Raw genomic sequence first — 22,620 nt, 5'->3', positions numbered from 1 at the left:
AGTGAGCAGACTCGCCCCGGGAGCTTCCCGTAGCCGAACCCCGGAACACAGAGTAGGGCTGGGGTGTCCTAGGTGGGGCCAGCCCTCCCGGTCCTGGAGGAGCCGGTAACGAGCCTGGGGCGAGTGGGAGGTTAGAACTCTCCTGATGGAAGCCGGCGAGGGAGGGCCTCGAAAGAATGAATTGTTGGTAGAGTCTCTAGTTTGTATTTTTGAAGATTGCTTCCTAAAGAATTTCCGTTCACCCGTGTCTTCTTCACAAGGTGGTGGCAGCTCAGGCTCCGCCAGGGCACCGGGCTTCGTGTGCAGGCGCGGAGTTAGGACACAGTGTGTGATTTCCGGTCCTGACCCCCTTCTCTGCTCACCAAGGGGCTGAGTGAGCTGCTCCCAGGACGTCCCCGGAAGCAGAGTCGAGCGCTGCCCGGGCGGGTTCTCGGTCTGCTCCCATTTCTTTTCCTTCTCCTTTCTCCCCAGTTCCACGAGTGGTGGCGGTGTCCCCACAGATGCGCCTCGTGGAGGACAACCCCTCTTCTCTTTCCCTCGTGGAGATCTACAAGCAGCGCTGTGCCAAGAAGGGCATCGAGCACGACAACCCCATCTCCCGGTACTATGACAGACTGGCCACCGTGCAGGCCCGCGGGACCCAAGCCAGCCACCAGGTACCGAATTGGGACGGTCGGGAGCACAGGGTCTGCGGCCTCGTGGGCAGCCGAGAGGTACCTTTTCCTCCTTGGCCGTGTGAGGTGGTAGAAAAGAGATAACCGGGGACCCTAATGCAATGCCATTTGCTGCAGAGTAACTTTACGGTAAACTCACTTGGCAGCCAGCCTTCATCTAAGGGACACGAGGCTGTGTATCCCTTCATAGTCACGTTCCTCTGGTTGGTTGCGGGCGTTGGGTGTCATACGGTCTCCGTACTGTGAATAGTTCCTAAAATACAGAAAGGGGCGAGTGCTGAAACCCGTCGGCCCAGCTGTATCGGGAGGGGAAACTCCCTCGGGAGGGAGCGCAGTGCCCACCGCAGGAGCCTGCACGGCTCTGGCCTCACCGGGTGGGCGAAGGGCCCTCCCCGCCTGCAGATTCCTGCCCGTGGCGGAAAGTGGGGGGAGACGTGGAGTCTGGATGAGGAGGTCTTGCACGGGACTGGGTTCATCACCAAGAGGCCGCTTTCCTGACCTGTTCCCCAGATGCCACTTTCCTGGCCTGTTCTTTTCCTGTGCCTCCTGAGAGGGCCCTCCCGGCTTCTAGGAGCCATACCAAGGAGCCGGAAGCTATGAGCTGGCCTCCGCCTGTCCAGGTCTAGCGGGCCCAGCAGGACCCCACAGGATCTCTACGTGGATCACCTGTCACCCTTGTTAGTCACACGGCTGTTGATAAAACACCGGGGAACCCTCATGTCAGCACTTTGGTTAGTCTGGGGCATGGGAGACTTTGTTTTTAGCAAGATGGAGCCCACGGGGTGCTCGTCTCAGCCACCCTGGCAGTGCTCAGGGCACAGAGGGCCTGCGGGGTCCGGTGCAGCCTCCTGCCTCCATGCAGAATCCATCTGTCCTCACTGACCTCCACGAACAGAGCTTGCGGCCTCCCTTGGGAATTGGCATCTGGGCTGCATCAGGTCACAGGCCACTGCCTGGTCACTCTGTGGACCAAGGACAGTCCTGGGGTGTTTGTGGGAGAAGAATGGATTGTATCCTTAAGGCTGCATTTGCCTTTGGTGTGGAAACTGATTTTCTCCATTTGCAAATATTTGCTGACATGAGGGTCCCCTAGTGTTTTATAACCGGCTGTGTGACTGATGAGGGTGACGGTTGGTTCAGCTTAGAGACGGAGTGGGGTCCTGCCGGCCAGCTCGAGGTGCTGGCAACGGTACAAAACAATCCAGTGTCATGTCCCCTTCTTACTCTTTGCACCTGGCTTGTTACCTTACTAAGTCTGCTTCATCCTTTGGTTTTTACAGTACCTTTATTGAGGTATCATTTACCTGCCAGAAAATTCACCCTTTAAAATGTACAGTTCAGGGGTCCCTGGATGGCTCAGTTGGTTAAATATCCACCTCTTGATTTTTGGCTCAGGTCCTGACCTCAGTGTTGAGAGATCGAGCTCCCTGCCCCCCATCCTGAGCGTGGCGCCTGCGTAGGATTCTCTCCCCCTTGCCCACCCCTCAAATACAATAAAATAAAGTGTACAATTTAGCGTTTTCAGCATACTCAGAGTTGTATAGTCATGACCACTCTTCGTCTGTAAAACATTTCATCAACCCAGGGGCACGTGGCTGGCTCAGTCAGTAGAGCTTGTGACTCTTGATCTCAGAGTCAGGAGTTCAAGCCCCACATTGGGCATGGAGCTTCCTTTTCAAGCTAAAAAAAAAAGAATTAAAACAGTTCATCACCCACAAAAGAAGCCTCATACCCATTACTCTCACTCCCTGTTCCTCTCTGCCCCGAACACTGGAAACCACGAATCTTGCAGTCTCACGCATACCGTGAATATGCTGGTTCTTCATTATCATATGAAGGGAACCCAAAAATATGTGCTTTTTTGTGGCATGTATCAGTAGTTTGTTCCTTTTTATTCCCTTGTGTGACTAATACCATGTTTAGTTTATCTCTTTGTCAGTTGGCAGACTTTTTGATTATTTATACTTTTTAAGATTTTACTTGGCACACAGAGATCACAAGTAGGCAGAGAGGCAGGCAGAGAGAGGAGGAGGCAGGCTCCCTGCTGAGCAGAGAGCCCGATGCAGGGCTCGATCCCAGGACCCTGGGATCATGACCTGAGCTGAAGGCAGAGGCTTTAACCCACTGAGCCACCCAGGCGCCCTTGATTATTTATACTTTTTGACTTGCAGCCAGTGCTAAGGACTATGAACATTTCGTGTATGTTTTTGTGTGGATGTATGTTTTCATTTCTCTTGGACATACACCTCAGTAGAATGGATGGGTCAGGTCACATGGTCAGTTTTGTTTGACATTACATGAACTGCCAAACTATTCTCCCAGGTGATTACAGTGTATAAAGCTTATCTTTTCTTCTGCGTTCTTGCCAGTAGTTATTATCCTGTCTTTTTGGTTAGAGTCGTCCTCATTCATTTTGGTTGATAACAAGTGATGTTGATCAGCTTAGCTTTTCATGTGCTAATTGCCTATTTGCATATTTTGTTTGGAGAACTGTCTATTCAAGTCCTTTGCTCATTTTTAAATTATATGATTTGTCTTTTTGTTATTCTAAGAATTCTTACTATATTCTGTATACAAGGACTTCACTTTATTTGCTGTGTATTGGCCGTGTTTTCCTGTTCTTTCACTTTCCTCATGATTTTTTGTTGAAAAACTGGTATTTCTAGTAATAGGTGACAGCTCTAGAAATCAGATCCTTTTCCCAAGGCTTGTTATTGTTGCTGTTTGTTTAGTAACTTTCCTGGACTACTTTGCAAAAGTGTTTTTGTCATGTGCAGTCATGGAAATCTCTGCTCAGCTAGGCAATGCTTTCACAGAGATTTTCTCACATGCCTTTAAGCAGTAAGTCTTCTCCGTTTTTGAAGGCCTCTTTGTGTTGGGGAAAGGGGAGAGATGCCTTCAACATGTCCAAATAATTTACATCTCTGCCTTAGCTTGCACTTCTGTTTATATAGTCACCACCTGTGAGAGCGTAGGACTTTCTGAGGTTTCTCAGGAATATACTGAAGCTTTTCAAAGTCTCATGTGGTCATCTCATTCCCTAGCTCTTCCTCTTGTTTGCTGTAGTCTTTTGTGCTGCAGCTGGTATCACTGTCTCGGGCATCTGCGGTGTTAAACCGTTGTCACGGATTGCTTTCAGCAAATGTCCTTCAGTTGAAATGGATACTCCTCACTGACTGAACTCTTGAGTTCAGCCAGACAAGCCCAACGAATGGGGCTTTTTTCAGGAAGGCCAGACAAGACGAATAGTGATAATTCTCTGGAGATGAGCTTTTGGGGGCTCACTGAACCCATTCACCCACTGCAGTGGCTGTTTAGGCTGCTGGTTTCTCCAGCTGCCGTGGGTGCAAAGCTGTTGGTTTTCAAGGCCAACGTGAAAGTGGAGAAAAGGGGATGGGAATAGTATAATTCTACTGTTCCAAAGCTGTCACTAGGATTCACTCTCTCGTTCTTGAGTAAAAGCTACTCAGATGGTTGTAAGCCTTTAATTTCCAGAATTTAAAAAATTTTCCAAAGTTTATATAAAAGTGTGGGGTTTTGTTTGTTATTTAGTTTGTTTTTTATGATTTGTGCTAGTGTTCTTTATGGTCTGTGTGGTTCTTGGTTGCTTAGGGCCTGCATTCTAGTAGCTACTGAAAGCCCATGGGTAGAACTTAGCCCAGAACAGACGTTGTGCCCTTACCATTTGGTCTAACAAGAACTAAATTAACTCTAGTAAAGTTTTTTATCGAGACCATCTCTGAATTTGTGGCGTCCACAGAATTCAATGTGAAGTGGTGTGTAACATCTGCTCTGCCTTGAGAAACGGACTCCTGCAGTTTAGGGCACTTCTGTCTTTAGTAGTCTCAGGTATGAAGTGTCAGTATCCAATTATTCATTTGTTCTTTTTGTTAACTGTTCCAGCATATTCTGTAGTTAACAAGGTGCGGTATTTGGGTTTTACCTAAATTTTTGGTAAGACAGGTATCATGCCGCTAACACTTTTACTCAGGTGGCTCTATTGTTGCTCTAAGCTTACGACATGAGCCGGAGAGGGAAACTGACATCCCTGTGTTTAGTTGAATGACATCATATATGTATGTGTGTCAACAGAAGTCACACTGTTGGTGCCAAGTAAGTACAAAAATACAATTTGAGAGTTTTCCTTTAGAAAAAACAAGTCGAGGGAAGCTATGGTGGAGTGATCTACCATTTCAGGTCCTTCGAGACATCCTCAAAGAAGTTCAGAGTAACATGGTCCCACGCAGCATGCTCAAAGAGTGGGCTCTGCACACGTTTCCCAACGCCACGGACTACTGGACCTTCCGGAAGATGTTCACCATCCAGCTCGCACTGATTGGCTTTGCAGAATTCGTCTTGCATTTAAATCGACTCAACCCCGAGATGTTACAGATCGCGCAGGTAATTGGATGTTGCTGGGCAGGGCCTGTCCTTCCATGTGGGCGCTGTGCCGCGGGAGTTCTGAGACTGTCTTCTTCCGGGGTTTAGGACACCGGCAAGCTGAATGTGGCCTACTTCCGATTTGATATAAACGATGCCACTGGAGACTTAGATGCCAACCGGCCTGTCCCTTTTCGCCTCACCCCCAACATTTCCGAATTTCTGACCACCATCGGCGTCTCTGGCCCGTTGACGGCCTCTATGATCGCTGTCGCCCGCTGCTTCGCCCAACCCAACTTCAAGGTAGGCCACACAGCACACGCGGGGCCACCGACAGGCTGCTGGTCTGCTGCTGAGGAAGGAGAAGGCTTGCTGTTGCCGCACGATTCAGGGTTCTTAAAAGTGTCTCAAAATTTTTGCTGTCTAATAGCATAGGGGATGTTGAGGGAGCAGTTTTACACAGAGAAATTGGAAGCCTCTGTTGGATGACTTTCTCAACTATTAGTGCTGCTCAGCAGCTTTGTTTACTTGGTTTCGTAGCTGTCTTCCGTTCCATATTTTTTGTAATGCTTTCTGCTACAAAAGTGCGGAAGAGGGGCGCCTGACTGGCTCCTTGAGTAGAGTGTGTGACCCTTGATCTCTGGTGGCGAGTTCGAGCCCCACCCCGGGTGTAGAGATCACCTAAAAATAAAAGGGCGAAATTGTTGTCTGCAGGCACCTGTCTGACTTGCTCGTGGCTACAGGGCCTAAAGGACTGTGACAGGCAAGGCACACCCTGAGACCCAGTGGTGGGAGACGTGATGGATGGTGTCGGCCACAGAAAGCTGTGGGGCGGCTCTGTCACAGTGACATGGTGACAGGACAGCGGCTCCTTTGGTTGCCATGGTGGCTTCTCAGCAGCTGCTCTGGGCGGTCGTATGGACAAGGGAGCAAGGGCAGGGAAGGCGAGCGACTGTCGCAGTTCACGGCACCGCGGAGGGCTGCCGGGTTCAAACCCAGTTCTTGTATTCAAGTCCCAGCCTGTCTTGGCCACTGGAGTAATTCCCTGCAACCGGGGACTGAACGCAGGTTATTTTTCTTTTAATTAGAACCATTTGTACTTTTTTTTTTCCCCCTCCTTTTTTTCTACTGATGAGCAGTTTGTGCCTTGAGAGGCCTTCAGATACCAGTTGCTTTCCAAAAGCGCAGACTCAGAACGGTTTTAAAATGATGAGCTGAATGCTTAACTGTGAACACAGACTTTACGTTACACACGTCTTCTGGTTTTCCATTCTCGGTTGCACATGTCCATTTTGGGGAGAGCATGAGTATAACAGGAGTAAAAATAATAGCCCTGGGATTTCTCCGTGAGGAGCCGTCTGTGCTCTGATGCAGCGAGTTCACAGTCCCGTACCTGCGGCGTAAGGCTTGGAATGGGAAGTCCTCAGGTAGATAGAAATGTTACACTTCTGGAAACACTGATTGGGCAGGTCCTAGAATGGCATCTGTTTCAAGACTTTAAGCAGAACAAAGAAGGCTCCCTCTATCTCAAAGGCCTGTTACAACTTGGATAACGCCATGCGCTACTCTTTGTGTAGACAGCGCAGTGTAGCTGGGAAGGGCTCGGGGCTGTTCTCCAAACTTTGGACTCAAATTTCCTAACAGCCTAAATGTAGAGAATGCCTTTAAGTTGGCTAAAATGTAGACCATTCTGTATGGGAATCTTCTAAAAAACATGTTTGGGAGGCTCTATTACTATGCCTTGTATGTAAATGGAGAAACTGAGGCACAGAGGGCTTAGTAACTTCCAGAGTCACCCAGGCGAGGAGTGGTGGAGCTGGGGCTGGAACCCCGAGTCTGCGCTGGGGTCGGGTGACAGCCACATGCTTCTCGTCCTTGATTTCTTCCTCTCTCAGCCCAAATGTGACTTCGTCACCAGCCCCTCCCCCCGCCAAGTACCCCCTCTGAGGCTGCCTCACCTGCTGTTCCTTGCACGTGCCCATCACCGCAGGGCATGCCGGGCATTTCTTTGTTAGGACCAATGCCCCCTAAGGGCAAGGGGCTGTTGGTGTTTCTGTCCTGTTCACTCTTGGCTGCAGCGCTGGGAATAGGCCCCGACGGGTCGCGTGGAGTGACACAGACGTTTGGCTCCAGGAAGTGGTGTGGCAGCAGCGGGTGCCATGGGACACGTGTGCCCTGCTCAGACCAGATCAAAGTGCTGGGCCTCTTGGCCACCGCTCGACCCCAGGCGGCTTCCCGGGCACATTGGCGAGGCCCTGGGCACTGCGGCTCCTGCCGTGGTCGGGCCCAGCCCTGTTAGGAAGCCGCCCCTCCGCGATGCTCGCGGTTAAACCGGCGCCGTTTCCTTCTCTCTCGGCGCAGGTGGATGGCATCCTGAAAACGGTGCTTCGGGACGAGATCATTGCTTGGCACAAAAAAACGCAGGAGGACACCTCCTCTCCGCTCTCGGCTGCGGGGCAGCCCGAGAACATGGACAGCCAGCAGCTGGTCTCCCTGGTGCAGAAGGCGGTCACCGCCATCATGACCCGCCTGCACAACCTGGCCCAGTTTGAAGGCGGGGAGAGCAAAGTGAACACGCTGGTGGCCGCCGCCAACAGCCTGGACAACCTGTGTCGCATGGACCCCGCCTGGCACCCGTGGCTGTGAGCTCGTCAGGATCCTGATGCGCCTCTGCCCCGCGCCCGCCGGCCGCTCGCTCCGGTCCGCCTGTCCCAGCTCCAGCTGCGAGCTCCGCAGCGTCGCCGGGCTGCTGCCCCTGTCCCCCACGCCTCCCGACAGCTCGAGTGCGGGAGCGGGCCGTGCAGCTTGGGGTGGGGGGCGCCACCCGCCCGGGACGGGGGCCGGGCCTCCAGCCAGAGCAGAGCGGAAGCATCTGAGCTTCTGCCGCTCCTTTTATGAAACCAGGCTTCCCCGGTCTGGAATTTGTGAATTCTTTCTTTTTTACTGTGTTCCTCCCTCTGTGTGAATGTACAGCTTGAGCCGCGGAAGACAGTTCCGTATTGTCCATTTTTAACTCAGAAGCGACACCTCCCGGGAGCTTTGTCCTTTTGTACAGACCTTTGTAACAAGTGTACAGAAAACCCGCTTTGTTAGAGAAACAGGAAATTATGAACACATTGTGCTGGCCTTTCTCGAAGCACAAACTTTTCTGCTGTACGGAACCGGCTCGGGAGCGGCCAACGCGGCTCAGCAGGGCCTCCTGCGGCCCCTGAGGCAGCCTTGCCCGGGCCGGTGGAAGTGACTTCTGCCGGGAGAGTGCGCTCGGGAAGCAGCCTGGGGACCGATCCGCCTCTCACCGGCTGCGTGTCGGGCACCTGCGGGACGTCCGCTATCATCGTACCTGGAAAAACACTTTTCCTTCCTAATTTAAAAAGGAAACAGCCACAAAGTTTGTCTGTTCACTCCAGTCTGTTCTGTTCAGATTTTTATAAATACGAGCATTGAGAATGTTCTATCTAAATTTGTACAGTGTGATTTTTTTAGAATAAATATTTTATAAAAGGCTTTGTCCTCCCCTATGTGTGGAAATGCTTGTTTCTGTGCGGTGTGCCCTCGGCCCCTTGGGGACCGAGCCCTGCTGGGCTAGCAGGGTCCATGCTCAGGGTGGCTCTCTGGTGACAAGCCAGTGACGCCTGGGAGGGGTCTCAGCTTGGAACTCCGGGGTCGGAACCCACATGCAGTGGCTTTTGTGATGGTGACGGAGAAGGCTGGTCCCGACTCTGACGGTATGAACCATGCCCGGGGTCTGGTCCCTTTGGCTTGGTCTCCCCAGCTCAGGGATGCTGCCGGGTGGCCTCTGTGCACGGCCTTGCCCAGCCCCCGGCTTGGCCTGCAGTGGGTGTGGGGGGGTTGCGGTTCCTGTTCCTGAGCCCATGGTGTATGCAATTAGGATTCTGAATTTAAAAGGGCTCACTCCACTGGGAAGCTCTGTCTGCTCTGAGGAGGAGGACCGCCTTCCCACAACTCAGGGCCTGCCCGGCAGGACCCCTTTCAGGGCCGGGACTTGGGCCAGGCCTTGCCTTTACCAACCTTGTTGTCCCCTGATGCCCCAGGCCAGCATGGGGGAAGCCTGTGGCCGATCGCATGCAGTGTCCCCACAAAGTCCAGTCCAAGAGGCATAACCAGATGTGCAGAAGACACAGAGGTGACCACGGAGGGGCCCGTCTGCGCCTGGGAGGCAGGGTTGATGGCAGCTGATGGCCCCAAGGTGGGGCCGCTGCACGGGTCACCAGTCCTGGAAGGTAGAGGGTCCCTGCATCCTGAGGGGACAGCCCTCCACTTCACAGAGAAGGGCTTCCCAGCTCAGAGGGGCGTCAGCTGTGGAGCACAGTGGCAGACACGTGTGGTCGGTGTTCGGAGGAGGGAGACCTGTGTACCGGGGGGCCGGGTTTTGTGCCAGGCTCGCCCACGCCGTGCCTTCGGCGCTACCCCCGCTTTCTAGGAGAACCAGCCTTGGAGCAGCGAGGGCAGAAGCGTGTTCCTCGGGGCAGCTCCAGCACCTTCTATGCGCCATCAGTAGGTGGAAAGCACAGGGACCTGGAGCTGAGAAGCCAGAGAACCAGTCTGCTTGTGGGAACCACACCCGGCTTGTGCCCTCGATTCTCTAAGCACCGTTGCAAGGTAAGGACTGTTACTAGACTCTTACCTTTTTAAGTTTTTGTTTGTATTTTTCTAAGATTTTGTTTATTAGAAAGCAAAGCGAGAAAAAGAATGAGTAGGGATCAGGGTGTAGAGGAAGAAGGAGAAGCAGGCAACACTTTTGTGATGGGAAAATCTACATAAGATTCACCATTTGAGGGGCGCCTGGGTGTCTCAGTGGGTTAAAGCCTCTGCCTTCGGCTCAGGTCATGATCCCAGGGTCCTGGGATCGAGCCCCACATCGGGCTCTCTGCTCGGCAGAGAGCCTGCTTCTTCCTCTCTCTCTCTGCCTGCCTCTCTGCCTACTTGTGATCTCTGCCTGTCAAATAAATAAATAAATAATCTTTAAAAAAAAAAAAAAAAAGATTCACCATTTGAACCATTTCTAAGTGTCCGGCTCCGTGACATTAAGTGCTACATGGTTGTGTAACCCACCCCACCCCTACCATCCTTCTCCAGAACTTTCTTCATCTTCCCAAATGGAAGCTTTGCCTCCCTTAAACATGAGCCCCCTGCCCCTGGCAGTTTCTTCTTCTGCTTTCTGTCCTATGGATGTGTCTACTCCAGGCATTTCCGGTAAATAGAACCGTACGTTTCTGTCTTTCTGTGCTTGGCTTCCTTCCCTCGGCATCCATCCTCCTGGGGCGTCTGTGTTAGAGCACGTGGACGCGGTTCCTTCTGGAAGCTGAGCGATCCCGTGTTTCGTCCACACCACATCCTGGTTATCTGCGTCCCTCGACCGGTTGCTTCGGTTATTGTGATGAATGCCACGTGGACAGGGTCGTGCAGATTCTGGTTGGGCCCCCAGCGCTCGGTCCTTTGGGGATACGCACAGAAGCGGAGTTGCTGCGTCCTAGGGTAATTCTATTTGGAATTGTGCGAAGGACTGCCGTGAGGTTTCCCTCAGCCACTGAACCTTCTACACCCTGCCCACTGGTGCGTACGTGGGTTTATTTCTCCACATCCTTGTCAATGTTCGTTTCCTTTCTTGTAGCAACCACCGGAGGCGGGTGTAGGGTGGCACCTGTCTCACCGGGGTTTGGGTTTGCATCTCCCTTGTGATTACTGGTTTCGAGCATCTTTCATGAGCTTACAGACCACTTGTGTATCTTCTTTGGAGAAATAGTTATGCACATATTTTATCCATTTCTTAACTGGGTTGTTGGTTTTTTTTTTTTTAAGCTGTAGGAGTTCTTTATATATTCTGGATACTAATCCCTTACAGGTACAGGATTTACACCTGCTTTCTCCCATTGTGTGGGCTGCCCTCGCATTCTGTTGATAGTACTTCACAGCTAAGTTTTGAATTTGGATGTAGCCGTTTATCTAGTTTTCTGTCGTTGCCTGTGTGCTTTGTTGCTGTATCCAAGGAATCATGCCAAACCGGATGTCACCATGTTTTCCCCCCATGTTTTTTCTAAGACTTTTATAGTTTTGGGGTCTTTTGGGGGTATGTTTTTTTGGGTTTTGTTTGTTTGTTTGTTTTTGTTTTTTTACAAAAAGAAATCACAAGCAGAGGAGCAGGCAGAAAGAGGGGCGGAAGCAGGCTCCCTGCTGAGCAGAGAGCCTGATGTGGGGCTCGATCCCAGGACGCCGAGATCATGACACGAACTGAAGGCAGAGGCTCAACCCACTGAGCCACCCAGGTGCCCCAGACTTTTATACTTTTGTTCTTACATTTAAATCTTGGATCCATAAGGTAGAGAGGTTCAACCTCATTCTTTTGCACGTGGATATGAGTTTTTCAAAGGCCATTTGTTCCCAAGAGCCATCCTCCATGGAATGGTCAATTTGACCATGTATGAGGGGGTTTATTTATGGGTTCTCTATTCTATTCCATTGGTCTATATATATGTGTGTCTTATTTTTTAAAATATTCATTCGTTCATTCATTCATTCTTTTAGTAACCTCTGCACCCAGTGTGGGGCTCAAACTTACGACCCTGAGATCAAGAGTCACATGCTTTTCCAACTGAGCCAGCCAGGCGCCCCTTACATATGTCTGTCTTTATGTCAGTGCCAAGCTATGTTTATGACTGTAGCTTTGTTGTGTGTTTTGAAATCAGGAAGTGTGAGGCCGCCAACGTTGTTCTTCTCAAGACTGTTTTGGCTCATTGGGAGTCCTTGAGATTCCCTATGAATTTTAGGGAGGATTTTTCTGGTTTTGCAAAAGTGTTGTTAGGTTTTTGTAGGCGTTGCATAGAATTTGTAGATCCTTTAGTACAGTAGGGACATCTTAGCAATATTAAGTCTCCCAATCCGTGAACCCAGAATGTCTTTCCATTTATGTTGTCTTAATTTTTCATTTTATAATTTTATAGTTTCGAGTGTATAAGTATTTCATTTTCCTGGTAAAGTTTTGGTAAAGTTTCCTGTTCTTCTTGATACTACTACAAGTGGAGTCATTTCTTAACTTCATCTTTGGGTTGTTCGTTGTTCACCTACAGAAACAAATGATTTCTGTTTGTTTATTCCCTTTCCTGCCATATCACTGAATTTGTCTTCAAGTTCAGACAGTTTTTTTGTTTTTTTATCAGGAAGAAAAAACATTTCTTTCAAGATAGTGCTGGCATAAATTTTCTTCAGGGGAAAACCATTTTAGTTGTTGGACGAACATGGTGAAAAAGAGTCTGAAAATCTAGGAAGCTTTAGATTCGTTTCTTGAAAATCAGAACTGACTAAAGGTTCTTTCTGTAAGCCTTCACTTCAGAAAAGATCTTGGGACCTTAAAGATGTGAGTTGAGTCTCAAGGAAATGGTGGCGCTCTGGAAGTGTGGAGAAAGACGGGGGAAGAAGTGTAGAGGAAGACAGATTGCAAAGGTGGTGGTGGGGTCCCGCAGGAGGGGAAATGAGGATTTTGATGGACACATGGGCCACCCCTGGTTAATGAATGAACCCAGTTGTGGGGGAGGGGAGAATGGGGGAAAACCAGGGGTAGCAAACACTGGATTATGAACCCTCTTTGAGCTGGTGCAGAAAGTTTTGCCCATCAGTAGAAAGAGGAGAAAAATCGATGCACCAAAGTGAGGTTCGTAAAGATCAATGACAGTCTTTTATCATGAGAAGTTTTGCTATTAAAATGTCCTTATTAAATGAAATGCTAGTAATATGGGTGATTGTTACTGATTTTTTCAATGTTATCTTTGGCAGACTGAAAAATTAATTACTGTATACCAGTCTACTGATTCTGGTCAAGTGTACTTTCCTGGTCTGAAAGAAAAGTTTGGGAAATACTAAACATACTGTAATTGTATTGGGATTCTGTATAAATAGTGTAAGGTAGTTCTTATCTTTAGCTTATTTTTAATTCCAAAATTTAATGAGGAGTCCAAAACGAAAAAAAAAAGTGGACCTACATTGTACATAGAAAATAGATGAAAAATCTTAAAATACCACCAAATATAATTCAGGACTATTTTGACTCCTAAACCTCATGAATCTAGAGGGATAAAATTTTTTTATGTATTTCTGGATAGTATGCCTTGTTTTTAGTGAATTTTCGAGAGTTACTGTATTCTTCTCCAACATATCACCGTCTACGTTCAAATGTGATTACACCCCATCACCCATGTCAGAATCCCTAATAGTCACTTCCTTTTCACCCCTCATCCTCAGTGCTGTTGATGTTACACATTTTACTTCTCTACATGTTAACCTCACGACACAGTATTATTTTTACACTAGACCATATTTTCTTTCTTATGTACATATGTAAGTTAAGTGAGTCATCTCTGTACCCAGCATGGGACTCGAACTCCTGAACCTGAGATCAGGAGTTACACGCTCCATCACTGAGCCAGCCAGGCGCCCCTGGACCACATGTTCTTAACATAAGTAGTATTGTTCTCTTGTTTGGAGGACTAATTTGATTAAAATGTCACAAGTCTCCTTAGGAAGGCGGTATGTATTTGTTTTTTAGTCCTAACAGTTGTTTGGTATTTTCTTAGGTTCTTCTGGAGGTAAGATGATGTTGGATAGTGTCTGTATGTGTCTGTCAGGTGTGAATCGTTTACCTCGGAACCGATTACTGGTTGGAGAAGACTTGCTTTTGCCACTTTGTTTTCTATCTTTCATCTCTTCTCCCTTCTCATTTCCTCCTATGACTGCCTGCCTTTGGGGTCAGTTGATTTCAGTTGTTTTTTTCTGTAGGGACATTTTGGTTCCTTTCTCATGTGCTTTGGTGTATATCCTATAGTATTTTCTGTACGCTTACCATGTTCTCTTGTTTCTGCCTTGTGATCTTTTGCTGAAAATTGGGCATTTGAGAGATGTCCCAGTTTTTGTCAACCCTTTCTGTGCAGAGGAAGACTTTTGCTGGTTGGCCCAACACGGAGGCTTAATGTCTTCTCAGGCTTTTCCTTGGACTTGTGTGTAGGCTTTTCGCATCCCTCCCCCCGCCCCCATCCCAGATACATAGCTGCTTTTATTTATTTATTTATTTATTTATTTATTTTTAAGATTTTCTTTCTTTCTTTGAGAGAAAGAGAGAGCATGAGAAGGGAGAAGCAGACTCCCAGTGGAGCTGGGAGCCTGATGCGGGACTCTATCCCGGGAATCCAGGATCATGACCTGAGCCATAGGCAGCCACTTAACCAACTGAGCCGCCTAAGTGCCATGTAGCTGCTTTTAAATGTCTTCATTTTCCTGAGAGCGTGTGGTCCCCCCCCTTCCCCCCTCCCCTCCCCCCCTCCGGTCTTCGGGAGCTGCAGATGTTGTGTTGCTCCTCAGTCATTCATCTGGTGCCCACGCAGGTGGCCTGCAGTTTTAACAGGCCACGCCTCCTGCTGCTTGAGCTCCCTCTACTTTTGAGATTCAGGCTCTGCTGCTCTTGACCGATCTCCAAGTCAGGTGACGCCAAGACCAGTCCCCCAGCCTCTGACAGGCTGCTTTGCCCTCCCATTTGTAAAAAAGGGAACGGGGGACCTGGCTGCCCGCCCCACCCCCCCAACCATGCAGTGCCAGACCAAGGAGGGAGTGGGGCAAGGGCACACACCTGGAAATGTCCTATCATTGTGAATGTAGCTTTTTTCTGATGGGCGTTTGCTTGCTGGCTGTGGATGTTGGACTCCCAGAACGCCCGCCCACCTATAAGGTTAATTCAGCCAGTCTGGAGTCATCCACTGGGAGGGGGGGGGGGGGGTGAGGCCCGGAGCGTACTCATCCACCCTCTTGGCTGCCGTCACTGTCTAGGCCTTCCCTTTAAATGTTATAATTTATTGAGTTATAATTTACAAAATGTAAATTAAGATAATTTTAAATGAAAATGCATTCATACAAATACTTCAGTCTTAAAAACTAGACGAAACCCAGCCCTCGATTTACAGAAATGAAGTTTTGAAATCCTCCAGGACTCTGAGCACAGGTCCCATGGTGAGTGACCTGACACCAACCAAAATCTGTCCTCCATTCCCACGCTCTCTAGACACAGAAAAAAGGGAACAGTTACTCCGGAGAGTCACTCTTTTATTTTTTTTTTTAAGATTTTATTTATTTATTTGAGAGAATGAGCAAGAGAGACGAGCAGGGGAGGGGGCCGAGGGAGAGGGAGAAGCAGACTCCCCCCTACGCAGGGCGCCTGATGCGGGACTCGATCCTAGGAGCCTCGGATCATGACCTGAGCTGAAGGCAGATGCTTAACCGACTGAGCCACCCAGATTCGCTCTTACGTCAAATATAAGTGTAAAGTAAGCCCCAGAGGATTGTAAATAACGGCAATAAAACCGAGAAAAAAAGTGTCAAGATTATCTTAGAAATGAGTGATTTATGGATTATGTTAACAGACCTTAGTAGCAATGAAAATGCTGTATTGACACTACCCACAAACAGAGTGAAGTAGAATCATTTAAGTTATAAGATTCAAATTCAAATATTCTTCAGTTATTAATCATTACAAATAATTTCATCATTTGAACCCCACGTATAAACTCTGAATTAAGAGCAGTAAAGCTAAACGAGAGAAAATTCCCAGTTACTTTACTGTAGAGACAGAGCTGTTGGGGTCAGGTTCAGGATCGTCCCGCTGTCACAGTAGAAGGCAGAGCATCGCCTCAGACTGCGTGGACGGAGGTGGGATCCAGCATCTGGTGTAGACATTTCTGTTGTCAGTGGAGTGTGTGTTGGGCCAACAAGGGTCACTGGAGGAGAGAAATCCTGGAGGGTAGCATCCTTGTTTTCCGGAATGTTCGAAAGGACAGGTGCTCTCAGGCTCGGTCCCTGGGACACCAGGGTAACGGAGTCTGAGGGGAAGACCTGCATCTTGGCCTATGCTTCTAGGTGGGTGAGCGTCCGAGCATCCGGGTCTGCCCAGCCATCAGGAGGACGGACACATTCAGTGGAGGGTCCCTGCTCCAGAGGGCCTGAGCCTGTGGGGGACACAGTCACACCCTGGGTCCCTGTATGATCATAGCTCCGAGTTCTTTCTTTCTCAGGAGTCTGGTTCCAGAAGATTTCCTGCTGGGCCTCTTGGGCCTCTGCCAGACGCTTCGCTCGAAATATTGGAGACATATGTTAAGCTTTTAATTCCTTCTGAGTAAATTTTGTCTAAAGTCTACACTTTCTTTTCCTAAAATTACCGTGTTTCTGTCACGGGCAATGAGATGGCCTTGGAAAAGCCACTGAGGATTCCTGATGTTTCTGGAAGAATTTTGGTCTCTTGGCCAGGCTACAGCTGTTCACATATATGTCTGACCTTTTAAAATGCTTCAGAAAGATCTCCTTTCTATTTACACAGGGAATTAATTCTCGATCGAACGTCAATAGAGATTCATTTCTTCATCTATGCAGTTTCTGCTGAACTCTTACCTTCCATTTTCTGCAACTTTTTTTTTTTTTAAGAGAATCGTAAAAGAAAATGGGAAATTTTTAACATCCAGGTTCTGTGCCCAGCACAAGCTTTCTTTATGTGATCATGAGTTAATATAAGTTGATTTTTTTTCCTCAGAGTAAAGGAGTTCTCGGACTCAGGGATCAGAACCTGATTCCTATAGAGCTGCAAGAATGAGTCAGACTACACCAACCCCATCAGGTGAACCAAGCCTATTTTAAATATTTTTTTTCAAATGCTGAGGGTGGGGCGTTTTGGGCAAAATGGGTGAAGGGGAGCGGGAGGTACAGGCTTCCAGTTATGGAAGGAGTAAGTCGTGGGGATAAAGGGACAGCCCGGGGAGTATGGTCACTGGTATCGGGATAGGGCCTTGTGGTGACCGACGGCCGCTGCGCTTGCGGGGGGCAGAGCGTAACGTGTAGAGCCATCGAGTCCCTGCGTTGTACACCGGAAACTAGCGTAACGTCGTGTGTCAACTACACTTAACAAAAAACAATTTTTCAGACCTGGAAGAGCCTATAAATTTCCAATGTAAATTATTATTGATAGATTTTTAAAGGATCTCGAACTTTTATTTAGTTTTTTAGAGCATGACAAGCAGGGGAGTGAAGGGCAGAGGGAGAGAAGAGAACCTTAACGAGGCTCCATGCTCGGCGTGGAGCCCGACACGGGGCTTGAGATCATGACCTGAACCGAAATCAAGAGTCAGACGCCTAACCAATTGAGCCACCCAGGCGCCCCCAAACTTTTTTTATGGAAGCGTAGGACTTTTATTTTTTCCCAGTTTTATTGAGATGCAGTTGACCTAGGACATTGCATTAGTTCAAGGTGTACAACATAATGGTTTCATACGTGTATCTATGGCTGTTTGACTGCCCTGAATCGTTCTCTGGGGATTTTAAACGGGGACTTAGAAGAGCTCTGGTGATTTCTTTCCCTGCTGTTCTAGTACACATTTGGTTTTGTCTTTTCTCAAGACTTTTTTAAAAGTATCTAGGGGCGCCTGGGTGGCTCAGTGGGTTAAAGCCTCTGCCTTCGGCTCAGGTCATGATCTCAGGGTCCTGGGATCGAGCCCCGCATCGGGCTCTCTGCTCTGCGGGGAGCCTCCTTCCTCCTCTCTCTGTCTCTCTGCCTACTTGTGATCTCTGTCAGGTAAATGGGTGGAATCTTTAAAAAAAAAAAAAAAAGTATCTGAGCTGCATCAATCAGTCTTCAGATCCTTGTGACATGCCTTCTGTGGGCTTTCTGCTTCCTGACAGAACCTTCCCACCCAGTCCCCCGCCCCCTCCATGCCCCCTGTGACGCCAGCCGGTCTCCCCTGCCGCAGGATTGACCCGACTCCCCGCCCCACGGCTTGGCTCTGCTGCACGCACTGACCCCTCTTCTCCCCCAGCCTTCTCCTGCTTCTGGAAGTAGCTCCGTGCTTCCCTGGAGAGGAGAATGCTGATGCAGGGCGTCTCCTGGGGCTATGGGCAGCCTCCCTTCGGTCCTCTGTTGGCTCCCGAGGGAGGAGACAGACGTGATGACAGGTCCTCGGCGCCACGTGTGTTCTGAAGCCCCCCCGCCGAGACTGAGCTTTCATACGGCAGCTGTCGGCTCGCTTGTGCCCCATGTTGGGGTTTCTCTTCGCTTGTTCACTCATGAAACTCTTGCCTTGAAGCCCAAGTGAAGAACGGGAGCTTTCCAGATCATTATTATGTTTTTAAAAATATTTTATTTATTTATTTGACAGAGATCACAAGTAGGCAGAGAGGCAGGCAGAGAGAGAGGGGGAAGCAGGCTCCCCACTGAGCAGAGAGCCCGATGCAGGGCTCGATCCCAGGACCCTGAGATCATGACCTGAGCTGAAGGCAGAGGCTTTAACCCACTGAGCCACCCAGGTGCCCTTTTCCGGATCATTATTAATGTCCTCCAGATTTGATTTATTTTTCTTGATTTTTTCCCCCCAGTCTGGCTTCATGTCGCTTCAAGGCCTCCAAACTCTGAGGAAGCTAAGCGGCTCCAAGGTGCCACCTTTCCTCCAGGAGGCCTCCTTGTCTTGTCTGCTCAAAGCAGCCCCTTTGTGATGGAAAACAGGTCTAACCCTGTCACCATCTCCCACAGCAATCTGTGTGGCTGGTCCCCGGCTGAGGTCCCCTGCAGCAGCGCCACCACTTGGCCCCACGACCAGAGGTGAAGCAGGAGAGCCACTGGTGGGCACTCCCCAGGCACAAGGACAGTCCCCATCCCAGGAGCAGCTGGGTCCTTGAGGCCAGAGGTAGTTTCTGGAGCTTGGGCCGTCCCCACCCTGCCTGACAGCCCACGAGCCTGGGGGCCAGTACCCCTACCGCGCCCAGCACTGTTCCCTCCCGGCCTCCCGTTGTATGTAGCCCGAGACCTCACCCACCCTGCCGCCCCTCAGAAAACTCCCTCTTCGCAGGCCCCTCCTGGTGTGGGTCCAGCTGCTTTGAACAACTGGGAGTGTTGGGGGAGGGGTTCCGGAGGGTCCCACACGAGGTTCCCCGAATTACCTCACTAAAAGCCTGTGCAATGTTCAGGGACTGTGAGCAGGGAAACCTGGTCTCGAACCCAGCCTGCAAGCAGTGAAATGCTTGAGGTGGAAGCCCCCCGAGGACGCTGCTGTCACGACGGGGATCTCGGGGGGAGCTGAACGCACCTCCGGGGTTTGGGGGGCAGGAGGGCAGGGGCAACTCGGCCCTCAGGAAGCTGATCCCTGGCCCCTGGTGGCTCCCAGAGCAGCTCCACGCAGCCCACGGGACTCTGCAGGTCCCCAGAGCCTCCCCAGGGGATGGAGTTGGCTTCACAGCCTCCCGCCACCCATGGGGACGGAGCCTGGGCCCTGCGGTGGCATTTCCACCAGCTCCTCTGCAGGTGGTGAGCGAAAGAAGGGGACAAAAGGAGGGCGGAGCCCAGAGGGGCATGGGGCGGTCTTGGGCAGGTGCTTGGACAGGCCCCTCTGTGGCCCCCTCCTCCGTGCAGGCATCGCCCCCTTCCCCCACTCAGAGGCCACCAGGGTCCGGAGAGCCACGGGCATGCAGGCCACGCTGAAAACGGAGAAGGGCTCCAGGGTGGCCGCTGACAGGTGAGCGATGAGGCACTTGCATACCCTGTACAGAAATCCGAAGTCTTCATTTCAAGAATGGGGGGCGGCGGGGAGAGACTTCTGGACAATCTGCGGGCACGGGGGCTTCCCCAGGTCACACGGCACTGCCTGTCTGTCCGGGGCAGGAGGCCGTGTAGATCCGGGTTCCTGGGCCTGGTGCGGAGCCAGGGAGGCACCGGGCAGCATCCCTCGGGGTCTTCTCCGTCAGGCTAGGCTGCCCCTCCACTTCACTAAGCGACCAACTGGCTGATTCTCCTGTCAGTGTTCACTCACTCACCGCCACCCTGACCAAGGGACCACACATCCAGGGGCTCCTCCTGGACCTCCGCATCCTCGGGTGGAAGCTGTTCCGTCACAGGGTCACTCTGTCCGATTCTTCGGTCAACACTCTTCAGCATCTTCTGTGTTGCTGCGTCTGAGGCTCAAGAGGTACGCACCCCCCCAGAGTCACACAGTCACGAACCAGAGCCGCAGTCAGACTCGAGACCCTCCCAACCCCTCCTCATCCTCCATCTCCCGGGGGGGGGAGGTGGTCACACCCAGCGCCGTGTCTTTGCCCAGAGTCCCAAGGGATGGTTCTCTGGTTCGGCCCAACCACACCTTCACTCGACTGCCCTGTGCTCCCCGGGGAGCGGACGTCTGTTCTCTGGCCGCGGCTGCCCCGGCTTCTCAGGACACCTGCCGGCGGATGGGGAGAGAAGCAGCAGCCCAACACCCTGGGGCCAAGGACACAGAGAGGTAAGACCCTCGTGTGGGAAGCGCGGTGTCCGTGAACGTGGAACAGCGGGGGCCGTTAGGAAGGAGCATCTGCATGTCTGTGTGGAACACGGTCCAGTGCTCCGGGGAAGAAGATGCTGTTTTCTCCATTTTACAAAAGAGTAAACTGAGGCACAGGGTAGGTAACAGGTTCAAGGTCAAGTTACAAAGCCAGGATTCCACCCCAGGTCATGGCTCTCAAGGATGCCATCTTGCCCCTTGAGGGCCTTTTGTGTCGTATCAGTCCGTCTGTTTGACTATCAGGTTAGACGAGTGAGCTGTCGAGTGCCTGCGCCGGGCGAAGGCCAGTGTTGGTTGAGGGGAGAATGAAGGAACTAACCAGAAAGTTTCGAAAGAGCAGACTTAGGAAGTTGTTGCAGGGTGGCCTGTGTCTGTGCTGAGCCCACGGACACGCCGCGTTCCAGGGACTGACGGGTGGGAGTTACGGGGAAATATGACCAGTGGCGTCGAGGAAGCTGGCAGAGTCGGAAGCACTAGGAATCCGTCTCTACTCAGACGAAAACTCCACAATTCCGGAACTCTAGCGTCCACTGAATGCTTGCAAGTCCCAAGGGACAACTTGGCTGGTACATTCTGGTAAATTGTGAATTGCAGTCTATTTCAGCATTTAGTGTGGTAATGGCTGCCCGTCCCCTCACTCCTGGCACACGGCAGCCTGGGTTCTTGGTGCAGCTTGCCAAGGTCAGGGTCAGCAATAAGAACCTGGTCCTCCAGCTGTGAGATTCTGTATTCTGATCCCTGATGGCTGGTTTTGATCAAGGACGCGCAGACACAGAGGTGGGCAGCCGCTGTCACCTCCCCCACGGGCTGATGTGGCTTTCAGGCGATTTAAAGGAATCGCCCCTGTTGTTTTACTTATCCCCCCTCCCCCATTTCCTATTTTGGGAACCAAATGTTTAAGGTAAAGGACATTCAGGAGCAACTGTGGGGACAGTCACTATGGTCTCAAGATGGCTTGTCCCAAGAACTAATAAGAAGGTGGGACTTTTAGTCACAAAGGCGTTTAAGACATGGATTTTGCCAGCAACCCAAGGGAGCTTGGTTGAGGATTTGTCCCTGCTTGGGCCTCGAGAGAAGGCAGTATGACTGACACACAGCAGCCCGTGGGACCCCGAGCGGAGGACCAGCTGAAGCTGTGGAGGAGTCCTGATGCATGAAAAATGTGAGTTGTTTAAAAAAGAAAGAAAGAGGAACAGCCATGTAAACAGGGGAATTTAGAAAGCTACCCTCATGGTCACGGAAAGAAATGAGTTCAAGAAAGACCTCAAAAGCTTTCACCTCAGGCTGATCACAGACACTGTCAACAATTGAAAAGAAAAAATAAAACACCCTGGGGAAAGAGGATCATCAGATTTCCAGATTTACCTTATAAAATTCAAATGTCCAGTTTTCAACAAAAAGTGACAAGGCATACAAAGGTATGGCCCATTGAAAAAAACAAATGAACAGAAATCATCACTGAGGAAGCAGACAGCAAACTTACTAGACCGAAGACGTAAGAGAGGGTCAGAATTCCATATCCAGCAAAATTCCTCTTCGAAAGTGAGGCAGTTTGCTCCCACCAGAACCGCTTTACGAAGATCTCTAAAGGAATTCCTTCCCTTTGAATTGGAAGGATGCTTGCTAGACAGTCACTCAAAGCTGTGAGTAGAAATCAAAATCTCCAGTAAATGTAAACACATGGCCTGTTATAAAAAGCTCGCATTACTATAATTTTGATTTGGAGTCTACTTCTTATTTTCTACAGGATAGAGTAGGCAAATGCCAATGCATAACAAACTGCTCTATCTTACCGGGCACACAGCGTATAAAGATGTGATCTGGGACCGCACCCACAGAAGGGGCTGTGCAAGGGCAGGGGTATCTGTGCTATTCAGACTGGCCTAATTTTGGTTATGGTAGCATCAGGAAGTTAAGCGTAATCCCTGTGGCAACCTCAAAGAGAGCATCTATAGAACGTATACAAAAGGACACAAGAAAATATTCAAAATGTGTTACTCTAAAAAAAAATCAACTACAAAAGGCAATAAGGAAGTGGGGGGCACAGAGAAAACAATAAAGTGGAAGAAATAAGTCCCTTCTTATAAGTTACGAAATGTAAATGTATTAAACTCTCTAATCAAAAGGCAGAAGTTGAAGATTTCCCACTAGGAAGCTCCAGGCCTGCGCTACCCCCATGGAAACATGCAAAATACGCACGTGAAAACAACTACTGACTTGACGAA

At 50.1% G+C, this 22,620-nt stretch overlaps 1 protein-coding gene and 1 long non-coding RNA gene across 13 annotated transcripts in view; both read left to right on the top strand.

The window, feature by feature from the left end:
• Nucleotides 1–8,558, top strand: part of LOC101670429 (transformation/transcription domain associated protein) — a 113,456-nt gene extending 104,898 nt beyond the window's left edge. For all 12 annotated transcript variants that reach the window (XM_045075105.1, XM_045075098.1, XM_045075099.1 and 9 more), the window contains 4 exons: nucleotides 472–656; nucleotides 4,872–5,075; nucleotides 5,163–5,357; nucleotides 7,416–8,558. In XM_045075105.1, coding sequence (XP_044931040.1) covers nucleotides 472–656; nucleotides 4,872–5,075; nucleotides 5,163–5,357; nucleotides 7,416–7,700 — 869 coding nt within the window. In that variant the 3' untranslated portion in view covers nucleotides 7,701–8,558. The remainder of the gene's footprint in view (nucleotides 1–471; nucleotides 657–4,871; nucleotides 5,076–5,162; nucleotides 5,358–7,415) is intronic.
• An 8,004-nt stretch (nucleotides 8,559–16,562) lies between these two features.
• LOC123390702 lies at nucleotides 16,563–20,551 on the top strand. Its single transcript, XR_006605264.1, has 5 exons — nucleotides 16,563–16,716; nucleotides 18,619–18,772; nucleotides 19,495–19,597; nucleotides 19,881–20,047; nucleotides 20,180–20,551. It is a non-coding gene; the product is annotated as an uncharacterized LOC123390702 (long non-coding RNA).
• Nucleotides 20,552–22,620: the final 2,069 nt, after the last annotated feature.

The sequence above is a fragment of the Mustela putorius genome, unplaced genomic scaffold (genome assembly GCF_011764305.1).
Source record: "Mustela putorius furo isolate JIRA1106 unplaced genomic scaffold, ASM1176430v1.1 tig00000139_pilon_pilon_pilon, whole genome shotgun sequence".
NCBI classification, from domain to species: domain Eukaryota; kingdom Metazoa; phylum Chordata; class Mammalia; order Carnivora; family Mustelidae; genus Mustela; species Mustela putorius.
This window is presented reverse-complemented; position numbering and strand designations above follow the sequence as displayed.